The sequence below is a fragment of the Candoia aspera genome, chromosome 1 (assembly GCF_035149785.1).
Source record: "Candoia aspera isolate rCanAsp1 chromosome 1, rCanAsp1.hap2, whole genome shotgun sequence".
Lineage (NCBI taxonomy): Eukaryota > Metazoa > Chordata > Lepidosauria > Squamata > Boidae > Candoia > Candoia aspera.
The window spans coordinates 232,789,582-232,805,880 of record NC_086153.1 but is presented as its reverse complement, the minus strand read 5'-3'; the positions used below and the strand labels follow the sequence as shown (position 1 = coordinate 232,805,880).

At 43.7% G+C, this 16,299-nt stretch overlaps 1 protein-coding gene across 1 annotated transcript; it reads right to left on the bottom strand.

Moving 5' to 3' along the window:
• Positions 1-1,917: 1,917 nt before the first annotated feature.
• LOC134489920 (olfactory receptor 9G4-like) lies at positions 1,918-2,859 on the bottom strand. The gene has a single exon (XM_063292799.1). The coding sequence runs from the start codon at positions 2,857-2,859 to the stop codon at positions 1,918-1,920; it is 942 nt and encodes a 313-aa protein (XP_063148869.1).
• Positions 2,860-16,299: the final 13,440 nt, after the last annotated feature.

The following is a 16,299-nucleotide window of genomic DNA, read 5'->3' as shown; positions in this document are numbered from 1 at the left end:
ATGCTAAGGAGGATTGAGAATAAATAATTGCCTCACTGCTATTATTTCAGCACTGAATTTGAAGAATGTAATATTTTCCTACACGTTGAATCTGCTGTTTTGAATCTTCAGCTTTCTGCTGCCACTTTCCCTGGGGAGATGCCCACTATCATACTTTTACTTGTGTAAACATCTTGCAAAAACTTTCCATTAACTCCTACTTTCACTAGTTAAGTATCTAGGGGGCGCCATAATCTGCTGCCTGTGGCATGGAGGATTTCAAGCAGACTTTCTCAGAGTTCCATTGTGAGCTTAAACAGATTTTTTTTAATTATTCCTGTCAAGTTATTATGCAAGATATTTGGGACATTGTAGAAAACATCAGCTTTAAAATGTGTCATTGGCTGGGGATATTGTGGAAGAAGTTGAAGAACTCAACAATGATAGAAATGTTTCGACTGACAGTGAGACTGAGGCTTCTGTTGAAATGCCAGATGACAACCAGATTGTGGAATTGAAGGAATTAAAGGGACAGATTGAATTGCAAACTATAAATGAAATTGTTTTTCTGATGGAATGTTATGGGAAGGAAGAGGTCTTTTTCTATGGGAGGTTTTCTGCTGAGAAGTCGGGAGTTTTTAAGGGGGGCAGTTGGGCTGTCTGATTTTTTTATGAAAAATGCTTTGTGTGTACTGTGGAGATATGTAAATGCTTTGGTATATTTTGAAGTGGGATAAGGACTTAAGAATGTTCATTTGGATTGCTTTTAAAGCTTGTTTGACTTGATTCCTTTTTAATGATTTGGATTAAGGTTAATAAGGTATAATAATAAATGTTTGGTTTTAGGTTTAATAGGATTAAGATTGTTATAATTGTAGTATTATTAATTATAAGAGCAGACAATTTATATGTTTTTTTTAAGTTGGATCTTTATTATAGTGGACAGAAATGTATAGAATAGTGGTAGGAAGGAAATAATTAAATAAATGTTGCCTTTGGGGGGGTGGGAACTGGATTAGGAGGTTTATATATTTCTTTTCTTTTAATATAAAAGAAATGTATAAATATTTCCTGGAAACTGAGGACTGTGACTCAGGCTGGGCCCCAGAGGAGTCAGCTGGTGCCTGGGAGGAGGCTGCTAGTGATGAAGAGGCAGAGAAGTTGGGAGAAGCACTCAGAAGCTCCAACGGTGAGGAGGTACCTTCAGAAGACACAACACTGTACCAGCTTTGCAAGCACAGTCTTAAACTGCAACATGTCCATTTATGTTGTTAAACACACCCTTTGATTTGTTTTCTCCCAAACATATGCTTCCTGCTTAAATAATGCAGGGCCATTTACAGGAGGGCATCTAATCAGGGACAGGGAAAGTACAGTTGAGCACCACGATGGATCTAACCTGTCACTCTTAAAAGGTGGCTAAATCTTCTATCCCAGGTTCCTACCTACAGTTACCCAACCTCAGTCAACCACCCATTAAAGAGAACAATTGGTGATTGTCTTTCCTGCCAGCAGGTGACACTTGGTGGGAGAGGAAATGAAGCAGGGGGAATCCATCAGCTGCTGCCCTCTAAGGACAGCACCACTTGCCAGCCAGATTGCTGAGGCAGGATAGGTGTTGCGGCAGTGCAGTTTTTGCCAACATACTTTTCTTCTGATTCAAGAAGTGGACAAATGCATGTGAGCATGGCTCTGAGAAGGGCACTATGCTAATTTCCAAATTATGAGATTGGGAAGGAGTAGGTACTCCTTTAACCCATAAGTATCTGTCTTTCCCAAGCCCAAACTTTCATGTTTCTGATTGAACGGTGATTTCATTCTGACTTCTGGCTTCTCTCCTCCTATACCTTAATGAGAAGGAGGGAGGGAAGTGGGCACTAGAGACTAAAGGTTAATTTCTGCATCTACAGTCTAATTTGAACAAAGAATATATCAGTGTCATTCGTGTGCTAGGAATCTCCCCCAGACTTTCTTGAAGGCTGCCTTTACATCTTTGTTGCGTAAGCTGTAAATGAAAGGATTGACCAGAGGGTTGACTACTGTATAGAACAACGCATTTGCCTTGTCCCAATTTGGGGTGTGTTGAGAGTTGGACCTGGAGTACATGATGAGAATGGAGCCATAGAAGAGGGTGACTGATACCAGGTGGGCTGAGCAAGTGAAGAAGGCTTTGCGTCTCCCTGCAGATGAATGGATACAGACTATGGCTCCCACAATACCAATGTAGGAGCTCAGAATCACAGCTGTGGTTGCCAGCACATTGCAGCCAATGATAGCATTCTGAATGAGTTCATACACTCGTGTGTCATCGCAAGCCATCTTTACAAGCGGTGGTGCATCACAAAAGTAATGGTTGATGACACTGTTCCCACAGAAGCGTAAGCGGAAGATATTACCAGTGTGTGCAATGGCATTGGCAAAGCCAGCTGCATAAGCTCCTACCACCAGCTGGACACAGAGCTTCTTGGGCATGGCAGTGGTGTAACGGAGTGGGTTGCAGATGGCTACAAAGCGGTCATAGGCCATGAAGGCCAGTAGGAAGCATTCGCTGTAGGCCAAGCCAGCAGAGAAGAAGAACTGGGCTGCACAACCAGCAAGGGACATGTGCTTGTTCCTGGACACACAGTCAGACAAGATGCGAGGAGTGTAGACTGAGGAGTACCAGATATCCAGAAAGGAAAGGTTGCCCACAAAAAAGTACATGGGTGTGTGCAAGTGGGAGTCTAGGTAGATCAGTGCCATGAGGCCCAGGTTCCCCATCAGTGTCAGGGTGTAGGAGACCAAGAACAGCACAAAGAGGATTATGCGTAGAAATGGGTCTGATGTAAACCCAACCACAATAAAATCAGTAACCAACGTCCGATTGCCTTCCACTTCCATTGTTTTCATAAGCATAATCTGTTTACAGAGGAAAGAGGAGTAAGAATTTTGCAGTTTTCAGCCCTGAATAATGAATTCATGCTATGATTTTGAAAGATGTGCCCAAAACCTGACATATTTGGTATTTATTTATTTATTTATCATATTTTTATCACCTCCCATCTCCCCCACATGGTATGCTTTTACTAATATTGCTCCAAACTGATTTTGCTTCTAGTCTTTGAACATCCTGCATATTTTTAAGGGATGCAGGTTTTACATGTAATTGACAACATTAGGTCCTCCTTGCATTAGGGGCACTGGACTCTATGTGCTTTGGAAACCATTTCCAAAGATAGGTCTCAACATGTGACAGTACTTGAATAACCTTATTGGGCTCAAACAGTTGGAGGTTTGGGACTGAGTAGAATTTTGATGGAGGACCACGAGGAAGGGTAAACATGGTAGTTGAAGAAATCCCCTAGCATAGGTAACACATCAATTCTACATGGTTGCCAAGAAAACTTCCTGGACTTGAAGGACACATTACCTTTTTCAATGGGATGTAGGGCGAAGGAGGCATATATTCCACATGGTTTCCTTCTTCCCTGCTCTTTTTGGATTATTCTGCCCATATGGTTTTCATTGCAGCTTGCTAGAATCCTTAGTAAGTGTTGTGGATCAGCTATCAGGGTCTGGGGTGATAATTTTCCTCCTAGCCTTTGACTGTAAGTTTTATTAAGGGAAGAAGGATGCTAAAATTTTGTCAATAACCTCAGGCCATTGACAAACCTCTCCCTAGAAAAGCTCTTCTGCCAACAATCCCTCCATTTACTCATGTTCTGGGAAAATAATAAAAAAGATAATGCTTAAAAGTGTAATGGCCTGAAATCCTAAGGATAGGGCCTTCTTATATCCAATGTTTATAACAGTGCTATAGAATTGAATCTGCACTGACGTTAGGAAAGAGTTTTATGTTGCATGGACACATGTACGTTGCACAGAACATAGGATCGTTTGTCCCCTCTTCTCCTCAACTTTTGACCTTGCTTGAGTTATTGTACTAACTTACCTTGCAAGCATAGACAATGGTTCCCATTTAGAGAAATGCTACAGTAGATGGGCGATAGTAGTATTTTGGGACTTGACATAGATATTTTGCATGCTTTTTGTATCCTTTTCTTATCTGTTTCCTCTACGATATGTCCTATTTAGTGTCTTGCTGTTGCTGTTTAAATAAGTCCTTAAGTAAAACTCTTGGCAAACATTTCCAGTGTGTACATTATCTATATTTGCTGCCATAACAGAGAAGTACAAAAGATTGGGCAGTGATTTTGTTGGAATTTCTTTGTTTTTGCCGGGACAAGCCATTAGTTACCATGGTAATTGAGTACTTCCTTAAGTATCGGCAGAGTGAAAAGGTTGAATTTAATTGTCCTCAGTTTGGGTGTTAATAGCTGCATTGCCCAGGGGAGGGCAGCTTGCTTGTTACTTGGTTAGTTTTCCCTTTTGCAGCCGAGTAAGCCGCCCAGGTCTGTGTGTGTGAATGCACAGGCCTGTAAATATGTTTTTGTGCTTTCTGTAAATAAATTTATTTTTATAGAAATGCCTGGTGTGTGATTTTTTCTGATCTCTCTGGGCCAAATGCTTTCCAACACTCTGCAAGAGATTTTTCCATACTGAAGTTCTGCCTGAAGGATTTAAGGGAGAATGATGTTTAGGAGTTCCCTTAGTAGATCCAAGATATTTAGATTAGCTGATTGGGCATTGTCAATTGGGTCAAGGTTCATTCCATAGGCACCATGGGGCATTGCTTTTATGTGAGTGGTAGCAGAGACCATCCTGCTTCTGCCAGGTATCCATCTGCAGCCACACATTGGCCTTGCCTTCTATCCTTCCTGGTGACAAATTAGGTTTCACATGCACTACATAAAAATAAATAAATAAATAAATAAAGAAAGAAAGAAAGAAAGAAAGAAAGAAAGAAAGAAAGAAGGAAAGAAGGAAAGAAAGAAAGCCCAAGGCTTTACCAGGCTCCAGTTGGAGTGGATGTAAACCTCAGCATCTGCACAGAGTGAGTCCCTCTGCTGTTAACAGGGTTATATATAGACAGGAAATACAGGGCAACTTAGCAGCTACAGGATTTTTGATGGAGAAAGATATTGATTATAAAATATCTTTTAAATCAATGTACTCAAATGTCCAGTTATTTTAAAAAGGCTTTTTATTGTAGGGCAAGAAGGAAAAAAGAAAAGAAAGAATAAGGGATTACAACAATCCAATAGATAGCATCCATAATTGAAACAAACAAAACATAATCCTAGTATATTTTGTCAGATTGAGATGGAGAAGGCGGTCTCTTGATCACTTGGCAAAAGAAACAATGAAGCCTAGAGGCACTCTAGCTGCAACAGCATATAGGTGGGGGTGGATTTCATGGGAGGGGAGGCATAATACTGTTTAAGTTTGGGCTCCTGGCAAGATAAGGCCGCTGTTGTGTGATGGGGGAACACTGGATTTGGCAGGGCCTTCCACAGCTAACCTAAAGTGAGGAAAGGGGCATGGATAAATACCTGGTCAATTCCAAAGACTCAGTTTTGCACAAATGGGTTTTACAATGGATGGAATTTCAGTCTGCAAGAAACAAAGAGGGGAAAAAACAATATTTAATCCTTTGATCTCAACTGTACTTGCATCAAGCAAGTCAAGAATGGATTCTATTCTAGAATAATGGAAAATATGTAATTGTTAAACAGGAGAGATAAAATGCACTTCCAAGCTTTAGAACTAAATACTGCTTTAGCCCATAGGAGTAGAGCAAAAATACTTCTAAACTAGCCCAAATATTTTAAATGTTGCAAAAAGAACTGAACACAATGCAGTATTGCAACTAACCAACAGAGAGCACATTTCCCCATAACTGGCAAGGAATTAGCAAGGATATATTGTGTATTCTTAAAACAGATAAGCTTATCTTCCTAAAAAGTTGCTCTGCCAGCAGAATCTAGTAGCTGTACTAGATTTCTACGTCATTGAAATACATTTTGATAAGATCTGCATTCGGGTAAATTAACCTGCACCAATCATTGTGCTTGCTGGGAATTCTTACTGTATTTAAATTACTTGTTGAGTTAAATTCTTTCCAATCACTTTAGGCAGCATACCTGGTTCCTCTCCATTTATTTTTACTACAGTTTTGTGAAGTAAAACAGACTAAAGAGGAAGTGATGAAATTAAAGATAACTCAGTGAACTTCATAACAGAATGAGATACAAACCTAGAACTTTGTTGTTTATTCGTTTAGTTGCTTCCGACTCTTCGTGACTTCATGGACCAGCCCACGCCAGAGCTTCCTGTCGGTCGTCAACACCCCCAGCTCCCCCAGGGACGAGTCTGTCACCTCTAGAATATCATCCATCCACCTTGCCCTTGGTCGGCCCCTCTTCCTTTTGCCCTCCACTCTCCCGAGCATCAGCATCTTCTCCAGGCTGTCCTGTCTTCTCATTATGTGGCCAAAGTATTTCAGTTTTGCCTTGAATATCATTCTCTCAAGTGAGCAGTCTGGCTTTATTTCTTGGAGGATGGACTGGTTTGATCTTCTTGCAGTCCAAGGCACTCTCAGAATTTTCCTCCAACACCACAGTTCAAAAGGATCTATCTTCCTTCGCTCAGCCTTCCTTATGGTCCAGCTCTCGCAGCCATATGTTACTACAGGGAACACCACTGCTTTAACTATGCGGACCTTTGTTGTCAGTGTGATGTCTCTGCTCTTAACTATTTTATTGAGATTTGTCATTGCTCTTCTCCCAAGGATTAAGTGTCTTCTGATTTCCTGACTGCAGTCAGCATCTGCAGTAATCTTCGCACCTAGAAATACAAAGTCTTTCACTGCCTCTACATTTTCTCCCTCTATCTGCCAGTTATCAATCAAGCTGGTTGCCATAATCTTGGTTTTTTTGAGGTTTAGCTGCAAGCCAGCTTTTGCACTTTCTTCTTTCACTTCATCATAAGGCTCCTCAGTTCTTCTTCGCTTTCAGCCATCAAGGTGGTATCATCTGCATATCTGAGATTGTTAATGTTTCTTCCAGCGATTTTAACTCCAGCCTTGGATTCCTCAAGCCCAGCATGTTGCATGATGTGTTCTGCGTACAAGTTGAATAGGTGGGGTGAGAGTATACAGCCCTGCCGTACTCCTTTCCCGATCTTAAACCAGTCCGTTGTTCTGTGCTCTGTTCTTACTGTTGCTACTTGGTCGTTATACAGATTCTTCAGGAGGCAGACAAGATGACTTGGTATCCCCATACCACTAAGAACTTGCCACAATTTGTTATGGTCCACACAGTTAAAGGCTTTAGAATAGTCAATAAAACAGAAATAGATGTTTTTCCGAAACTCCCTGGCCTTTTCCATCATCCAGCGGATATTGGCAATTTGGTCCCTCGTTCCTCTGCCTTTTCTAAACCCAGCTTGTACATCTGGCAATTCTCGCTTCATGAATTGCTGAAGTCTACCTTGCAGGATCTTGAGCATTACCTTATTGGCATGTGAAATGAGTGCCACTGTTCGATAGTTTGAACATTCTTTAGTGTTTCCCTTTTTTGGTATGGGGATATAAGTTGATTTTTTCCAATCTGATGGCCATTCTTGTGTTTTCCAAATTTGCTAGCATATAGCATGCATTACCTTGACAGCATCATCTTGCAAGATTTTGAACAGTTCAGCTGGGATGCCGTCATCTCCTGCTGCCTTGTTATTAACAATGCTTCTTAAGGCCCATTCAACCTCACTTTTTAGGATGTCTGGCTCTAGCTCCCTGACCACACCATCAAAGCTATCCCCGATATTGTTATCCTTCCTATACAGGTCTTCTGTATATTCTTGCCACCTTTTCTTGATCTCTTCTTCTTCTGTTAGGTCCTTGCCATCTTTGTTTTTGATCATACCCATTTTTGCCTGGAATTTACCTCCGATGTTTCTAATTTTCTGGAAGAGGTCTCTTGTCCTTCCTATTCTATTGTCTTCTTCCACTTCTGCACATTGCTTGTTTAAAAATAACTCCTTATCTCTTCTGGCTAACCTCTGGAATTTTGCATTTAATTGGGCATATCTCCCCCTGTCACTGTTGCCTTTTGCTTTCCTTCTTTCTTGGGCTACTTCCAGCGTCTCAGCAGACAGCCATTTTGCCTTCTTGGTTTTCTCTTTCTTTGGGATGTATTTTGTTGCCGCCTCCTGAACAATGTTGCGAACTTCTGTCCAGAGTTCTTCCAGGACCCTATCTACTAAGTCCAGTCCCTTCAATCTATTCTTCACCTCCACTGCATATTCCTTAGGAATATTAGTGAGCTCATATCTAGCTGATCTGTGGGACTTCCCTAATCTCTTTAGTCTGATCCTAAATTGTGCAAGAAGAAGTTCATGATCGGAACTACAGTCAGCTCCAGGTCTTGTTTTTACCGACTGTATAGATGTCCTCCACCTTTGGCTGCAAAGGATGTAGTCAATCTGATTTCGGTGTTGTCCATCTGGTGAAGTCCACGTATAAATCTGTCTCTTAGGTTGTTGGAAGAGAGTGTTTGTTATGCAGAGTGAGTTGTCTTGGCAAAATTCTATCAACCTATGTCCTGCTTCGTTTTGTTCTCCCAGGCCATGCTTACCTGTAATGCCAGGTGTCATTTGACTGCCCACCTTAGCATGCCAGTCTCCTGTGATGAAAATAACTCTCTTTTAGGCATGTTGTCCAGTAGGTGCTGCAGATCCTCATAGAACTGCTCTACTTCAGCTTCTTCAGCATCTGTGGTTGGGGCATATATTTGGATCACTGTGATGTTAGATGGCTTGCCCTGAATTCGAATTGAGATCATTCTATCATTTTTTGGATTGTATCCAAGCACTGCTTTAGCCCCTTTACTATTAATTATGAAGGCTACTCCATTTCCTCTGTGGTCCTCTTGTCCACAGTAGTAGATCTGGTGGTCATTTGATGTGAAGTGGCCCATTCCAGTCCATTTCAGTTCACTGATGCCCAAAATGTCTATCTTTAATCTTGACATCTCACCAATAACCACATCCAATTTGCCCTGGCTCATAGATCTTACATTCCAGGTTCCAATGGTGTGTTGATCCTTAGAACATCGGATTCGCCGTTCACCACCAGCACCGTCAGCCGCTAGCCGTCCTTTTGGCTTTGAGCTAGCTGTGTCATCACATCTGGGGCTAGTTGAAGTCATCCTCTGTTCCTCCCCAGTAGCATTTTGACCATCTTCCGACCTGGGGGTCTCATCTTCTGATGGTATACCGTCATATCTCTGGTTGTACTGATCCATTTAATTTTCATGGCAAGAATACTGGGGTGGGTTGCCATTACCTTCCCCAGGGATCGCATTTAGTCTGACCTCTCTGTCATGACCTTCCCATCTTGGGTGGCCCTTCACGGTTTAGCTCATGGCATCAAGCTCCAGCACCATGGCAAGGTAACGATCCTTTGCTGAAGACCTAGATCTTTACATTAACTGTAATCATATACCACCCTGGCAATCTATTCTGTTCCTGTTATAGACAAATTAAAGGATGAAAGATTGGAAGGATGAAAGTTATCTCATCGAACTTCTTCATTCAGAGAAAATTCTCTCTGCTATACATCCATAATTAGCTCATCCAAAGAACCTCCACTTTCAGAACCTGAATCAAATTAATATGTGAAGATGCTCCCAGGCCCCATTCTCTGCCTTGCTTTTTGGCTCATGACTCTCCTCCCCTTAATCTGCTTTTGCAACATTAGTATTGGATTTCATACATTCAACCTTGCCATCCATGTTCCATCATCAAACATCTTCCAATTCACTGCCAACATCACTATTATTGATGACGTTTGGACCTTTGTACATCAGCTAAGCGTTATATACAACTTCAGCTGTATTTCATAAGCAACAATTCCATTCAGTTAATGTTCTGTTGTTGTGTTGTTGTCTTTCTATTGTTGAAGAATCAAATACTTCGACCAAGCTATCCTAACCTGGTCCCATCCCTCACCAGCAATAGACTGGAGCCAGTTCCCATGATGCTTATCCAGGGTCAGAGTGACTCGAGATGCAACATGGCTCTAAGGCAGCAGGCTGGGGAAGGCAGTTTGGCTGAGAGACTCCCTGAAAGGGCCCTTGGTCCTTCCAAGGAAAAGAAGGACACTGTGGCAACAAGATGGTTCCATCTCCTGCTTTTGGGTGATGGCAAAAGTGTATCCAAAGCATCTCCTGGATTGTTTGCTTTTGTCATTTTTTTTCTCGCTAGCTTTAACTTGTTTCTTTTTCATCACTTAACTTGATGGTACACAAACATTGGGGCCATTAAAGGTGGGGAGGATAATTGTGCATTGAAATTGGGATTTGCACCTTAATTTTTCTTGTTGGCATTGATGCCAATTTTGTCAGCATCCCTGCTGACCTTTGGGGTCTCCAAGGAGCTGTGGCTTTTGTTAAAGGAAGGATAGGTGCACATGGAGGGATACAGTTTACAAAGTTATTTTATTCCTTAGGCATAATGTAAGCCCCATATTGAATCCAGTGAGAGTTAGTTGCAAATATGTGGGTATAGGACAGCTCTGAAAGAGAATGCCTGGTACCAAAGAGGCTAGGTCAGCAAATGAACCTTTTCTGCCCTCAAAACAATCAACCGGAGGGCAATTCCAAAAAAAGAGAATTACTTCAGAATAGCAGAGAGAAAAACCTTAGGATGTCTGCCAATTCTGGGAGTGGTAATCCTAATATACATAGTAGACACAAAGCTGGGAAAAAGAGTGGATTTCCAGGGTAATATCAGGTGTCATCTGTAACATCCGCCCTACAGTAATTATTTTATCCCTCTGGTCAGCTGGAATCTGCTACTTCGTCCTGTGATACTTTCAGGGTTCAACCTTTTACAGCTTACCTGCATGGTGAGTTCAGTTCCTTAGTTAGGGTCCGTCACCTCATGTCTTAATCTCTCCCTTCCTTCTGTTCTCTAAAATATCCTGATCTCCAAATTACCTGATATGAAGATGCACTTCAATGTTGAGGAGCTTTTTTCAAGAAAAAAGTTCCTCAACATTCCAGAGCCAACATAAGTTTCTTAGAAGGACCCAGCTCTGCCTGCAAATCATAAAGAACTTCCAGCCATCGAACTTTTTATTATATTTATTGTATTATGTATTATACTGCTTTACAGTTTTATATTTTTATTTATGTTTTATTGTAAACTGCCTAGAGTCCCTTTTGGGAGATGGGCGGTGATAAATTTGATTAATAATAAATAAATAAATAAATAATCCTTGAAATCCTTCTCTAGAAAATAATACCATCTGAACATTTCTTGTATCTCTTGTTTCTGCCATACAATCCCCAGTTTTCCAGAGCACCTGGGCTATAACTTGGTTTCACTGTCATGCACTGCTGTTTGTCTACAAAATTTCATAAAACTATATTTATACCAACTTTGACTAAGTTGTTCTCTTTGATTGTCCCCAAAGTGTATTGCAGCTTCCCTCTCCAAATTTCACCAGAAAAACCAGGCACACCCCAGGTAAAAGAATCCAAACAGGATTCCCCGCAAGCATGGGGGGAAAAGAAAGAAGCAGAATGATTTTCTCCCTTTTAATGAGAGTCCCAAATTGGCTGCCTGAAGTTGGCTGCTCCACTCTGCCATTCAAGCTATCCCTGAAAACACATCACATAAGCACAAGCAACCACAAAGGAGGGTGCCTGGTGTGGTTCTGTAAACTGCTTCTTTCTTTGACATACCCTTTTTTGTGGCCCAAAGTACAGGTCCAACCCCCACCCCAGCCCCATCCCGGTGCCACTGAGTGACCTCAATTCCAGCCAGTGGAGCAGCAGAGAAGATCTGCATCCTTTCCCTTGTGCGACTGCAAGTGTTCAGCCAACATTGTTCTTGAGACTTATCTCACCTGGGGGGGGGGGGGGTTGCCATCTTCTGCTTACATCCAGGATACTATTCCCTTTCCTCAGAGGTGTGAACAGCTCTCTTTCTACTTCATGGAGGCCAGCAGTTTAGGTAATTGAATATTTCAAATAAGTGCAGTGAAAAGCTTTCCCTGTCCCTTTCTTAGACTTACTCGTGGAATTTGTCTTGTCTCTCACATCCTAAGTTCCTTGTCACTGGCAGGATTGATTCCTAATTTCTTTTAGAGAAAGTGTGAAGAAACTGGATGGCCACCATGCACACAATGCATGTACCTGCTTCTGGGGGAAATCAGAAGTTCGAAAAGTGAACCACTTCTGAACACCTTGGGACTTCTGTTCACAGAAGGGCAGGAATGGACGGGTGTGAGCATGGCTCTGACACCCTTGACAATCAAATGTGAGGAGAAGAGCCATGTAACAGTTGGTCTAGTCCTAGTTGCAGGAATAATAGAAACTTAGTGGGTTTCTCCCTAAATTATGCCCAGAGACATCAAACTTACCTGAATGAAGCCAAGTACATTTTCCTACTATGTCTGTTTGGACAAGCCAACAGATTGGCTTATGTGGGAGTCTTGTGTTTTCCTGAGTAAGGTGACCACATCACTCCTTCAAATTAGGCAATCTCAGTTCCCTGTGGAAGCACTTAGATTAAGTCTTTCCTCTTGATGATCTGAAGTGGGAATATTAGTATCACGCCAGAAGTTTTTTCTTAACTCCTCCAAAGGGAGTTTCATCTAAATAAAAGAAAGGAGAAGAAAACCACAATTCCCGGAGGCTACTGAGTCCTCCAGGTAAACAATCAACTTCCACCTTGAGGGCACTTAGTAGTTCAGCTGCAACCATCACTTGCCTCTGGAAAAAACTCTGAAATGTAGAATTAATAAGTTGAGAAATAGAACACAAACTTAACAATCCATTTGTGTACCATTTCTCAAATAGATGGTGCCAAATCCTATGTTTAGCAAAGTCTAATTATCTATATTTTAAGCAGGCTTTCAAAACAACCCAATCAAGATGGCGTCCAACATTCATCTAATATAGTATCTCTAAATAATTATACAACAACAACTCAGCTGTAAGGAATGCCTAAGACTAAATAAAAGACTCAGACTCTAAATCAAGTTTAAGCTCTGGCTTTTATTTAGAATAGAATGCACACCAGTAAAAAGCTGAGAGTGAGGGAAGCATGCCAAAAGTTGAATTAAATAGTCTCGCGCCAAACAGCGCTCCACCCCCACACTCCCCGGGTGTGCCCCACGAATTCCACGGAGTGACAGGCCATCAATACTTGATAGGTAAGAGGTCGTCCAGCCCCATTCGCCCCGGGCATTGCCCCATTTATCTTCCTGTGAAGTAATGGTCCATTACTGGGCGATTAGACTTCGATATTCCTCGAAAGCCCAGACGCACCCTTCCGAACCTCGCCCTGATCATTTCTTTGACAATGGTGTCAATGGTCGATTACCAGGCGATGAGACCTTGTAGATCTCCCAAGCCCATTACCTTCTTTGTCTGGTTTATTGCCCACCCTTCTCCAGTCATTGACATGCCTCCGCGCTTTGTCATGCGAGCCGTTACGATGTCGCAAACATTGCAATGGCGATCATGACATACCGCCCCCCTAAAGAAAATCAAGCCAAGGGCTTGGAGGGATATGCAACATGGAAGTTGCGGATTAGCTCGGGGGCCTGAATGTCGCGGGCAGTGACCCACTCAGGGTGGGGAAAGTGTTTCCAGCGCACTAAGTATTGGAGAGAGCTACGAAGCTTGCGAGAGTCGAGAACCTCCTTGACTTCGAAGTGCTGCTGTCTGTCGATCATGACGGGTGGAGGGGGGGGAGGGGTCACTGGCCGGCTTGAGTAAGCTGCAGTGGAACACAGGGTGCAGCCGCTTCAAATTATGAGGTAGATCCAAACGCACCATGACCGGGTTCACAATTTGTGTAACCTGAAAGAGGCCAATAAATTTGGGGGCCAGTTTCCTGGAAGGCTGAGGTGACTTGATAAATTTAGTGGAGAGGTAAACCAGGTCCCCTACTCAAAAAGGCGGCTGTTGGCGCCTGTGCTTGTCAGCCTGAAGTTTGTATGCGGTCTGTGCCTCCTTGAGAGCGTCCTTAATGACGGGCCAGGAGTCTGCGAGTTTAGAGCCCCAATCACAGGCCGCCACTACTGGAGACGGGGGCTGTGGAAGCTCGGGAATGGGGACGAAGTCCCGACCCGACACCACCCCGAAGGGGGTTTGTCCCGTGCTTTGATGCACAGCGTTATTGTATGCAACCTCCATGAAAGGAAGCAAATCCACCCAGTCGTCCTGGTGGTAGTTGATGTAGGAGCGGAGGAATTGTTCAAGGGTGGCATTGAGGATCTCAGTAGATCCGTCAGTCTGGGGATGCCAGGAGGTTGACAATGCTTGCTTGGTGCCAATTAATAGCCTGCCAAAACCGTGAGGTAAATTGTGTGCCCCTATCGGTCACCAAGCGAGAGGGGCAGCCGTGAAGGCGGTACACATGCACCAAGAAGAGCTTCACCGGCTGTTGCGCCGATGGGATAGAGGCACAGGGGACAAAATGAGCTTGTTTGGAAAAGTAGTCTTTGACTACCCAAATGACTGTTTTCTTTTGACTGGGCAGTAAATCCACAATGAAATCCATAGAGCTTTCATCCCAAGGGCGTGAAGGGTTAGCCATGGGCTGCAGCAGCCCCTGGGGTTTACCGGACGGTCGCTTAGACATTGCGCAAACAGGGCAGGATGCCACATACGTTTTCACATCCTTCCTCAGTGAGGGCCACCAAAATTGACATCGGGTCAAGTGGAGGGATTTGAGGAACCCGAAATGACCAGCCTGTTTGCTGTCATGAGACCGGCTGAGGATAGTTGATCATCGTGAGTCAGGGACATATAAACGACCCTCCACCCAGGCGAGGTCTTGTTCCATGGAGACCTTGTCAGGGTTAGCAAGGAGCCAGGGATCAGATTTTAATGCAAGGGCAAAATCTGCATGCAACCCACCCGGCATCTGTGGTTGCCTGCGGCCCGGGGCGGGCTGCGCCGGAGTCGTTCGCGGGGGGGGGGGGCTGTTCCCGAGCACGGCTCCGGGTGACAGCGGCCAAACCCAATTGAGACTCAGAGAGCACAGTCCCCACGACATCGGAGACAGGCTCCATGTCCTGGGGCAGTCGGGAAAGTGCATCTGCCAAAAAATTCTTCTTCCCTGGAATAAACTTCAGCTGAAAGTTAAAACAGCTGAAAAATTGAGCCCAGCGAATCTGCTTAGGGCTGAGGCGCCTGGGCGTGCGAAGCACCTCGAGGTTGCGGTGGTCTGTCCAGACCTCAAAAGGGCAAGTCGCCCCTTCTAAAAGGTGACGCCAAGCCTCCAGTGCCGCTTTTACTGCAAATGCCTCTTTTTCCCAGACATGCCAGCGCCTTTCCGTCTCAGAAAATTTCCGGGAGAGATAGGCACAGGGCTTCAAGAGTCCGGCAGAATCCTTTTGTAATAGGATAGCCCCAATTGAAAAATCAGAGGCATCAGCCTGAATGACAAAAGGCCGTTTGGGGTCGGGATGGGATAGAATTGGCTCTGCTGTAAAGAGAGCTTTCAACTGGTCGAAAGCAGCCTGACAGGCGGGAGTCCAATTGAGCACGGCCCTTGGGTTTTTTACCTTGCACGTCTCCCCGATGCCTTTGGTCCGCAACAAATCAGTCAAGGGCAGGGCAATTTCTGCGAACCCTTTTGCGAAGGATCTGTAGAAATTTGCGAATCCCAGGAAACTTTGGAGCTGGCGCCAGGTGCGCGGGCGCTCCCAGCTCAAAACAGCCTGAACCTTAGCAGGATCCATTTTGATGCCCTTATCTGAAATCCTGTAGCCTAAGTAATCCAGGCACGACTTATGGAATTCGCACTTGGAAAGCTTAGCATAAAGTTTAGCGTGCCGGAGCTTGGTGAGAACCTGTCTTACCAATCTTTCGTGTTCTCTCTCAGTTTTGGAGTATATCAGGACATCGTCCAGATAAACCAGTACCCCTTTAAACAAATGGTCATGCAGAACCTCATTAATTAGTTGCATGAAAACCCCCGGGGCCCCTGCAAGACCAAAAGGCAGTACCTTATACTGGAAGGAGCCCAAGGGACAGTTAAAAGCTGTTATCCATTCATCCCCCTCCCTGATGCAAATGCAGTAATATGCCTCGCGGAGGTCAAGTTTGGAAAAAACCTTTCCAGTCGACAAGTGTGCCAACATGTCTTTCACGAGGGGGAGGGGGTACTTGTTTGACAAGGAAGCTGAATTTAACCCGCGATAGTCTGTACACAGTCTTAGGGTACTGTCCTTCTTTTCGCGGAACAGAACGGGCGCTCCAACCAGTGAGTTTGCTGGTTCGATGAAGCCCCGAGCAAGGTTTTTATCAAGGAAGTCCTGCAATGCCGCCAATTCCTTTTGTGTCATTGGGTAAATCTTTGGCTTAGGCAATGGGACATGAGGGAGCAGTTCGATGGCACAGTCCGTCTTGTGATGGG

Coding starts and splice junctions, on each gene's coding strand:
- LOC134489920 (XM_063292799.1), bottom strand. CDS start 2,859: ATGGAAGTGGAAGGCAATCGGACGTTGGTTACTGATTTTATTGTGGTT.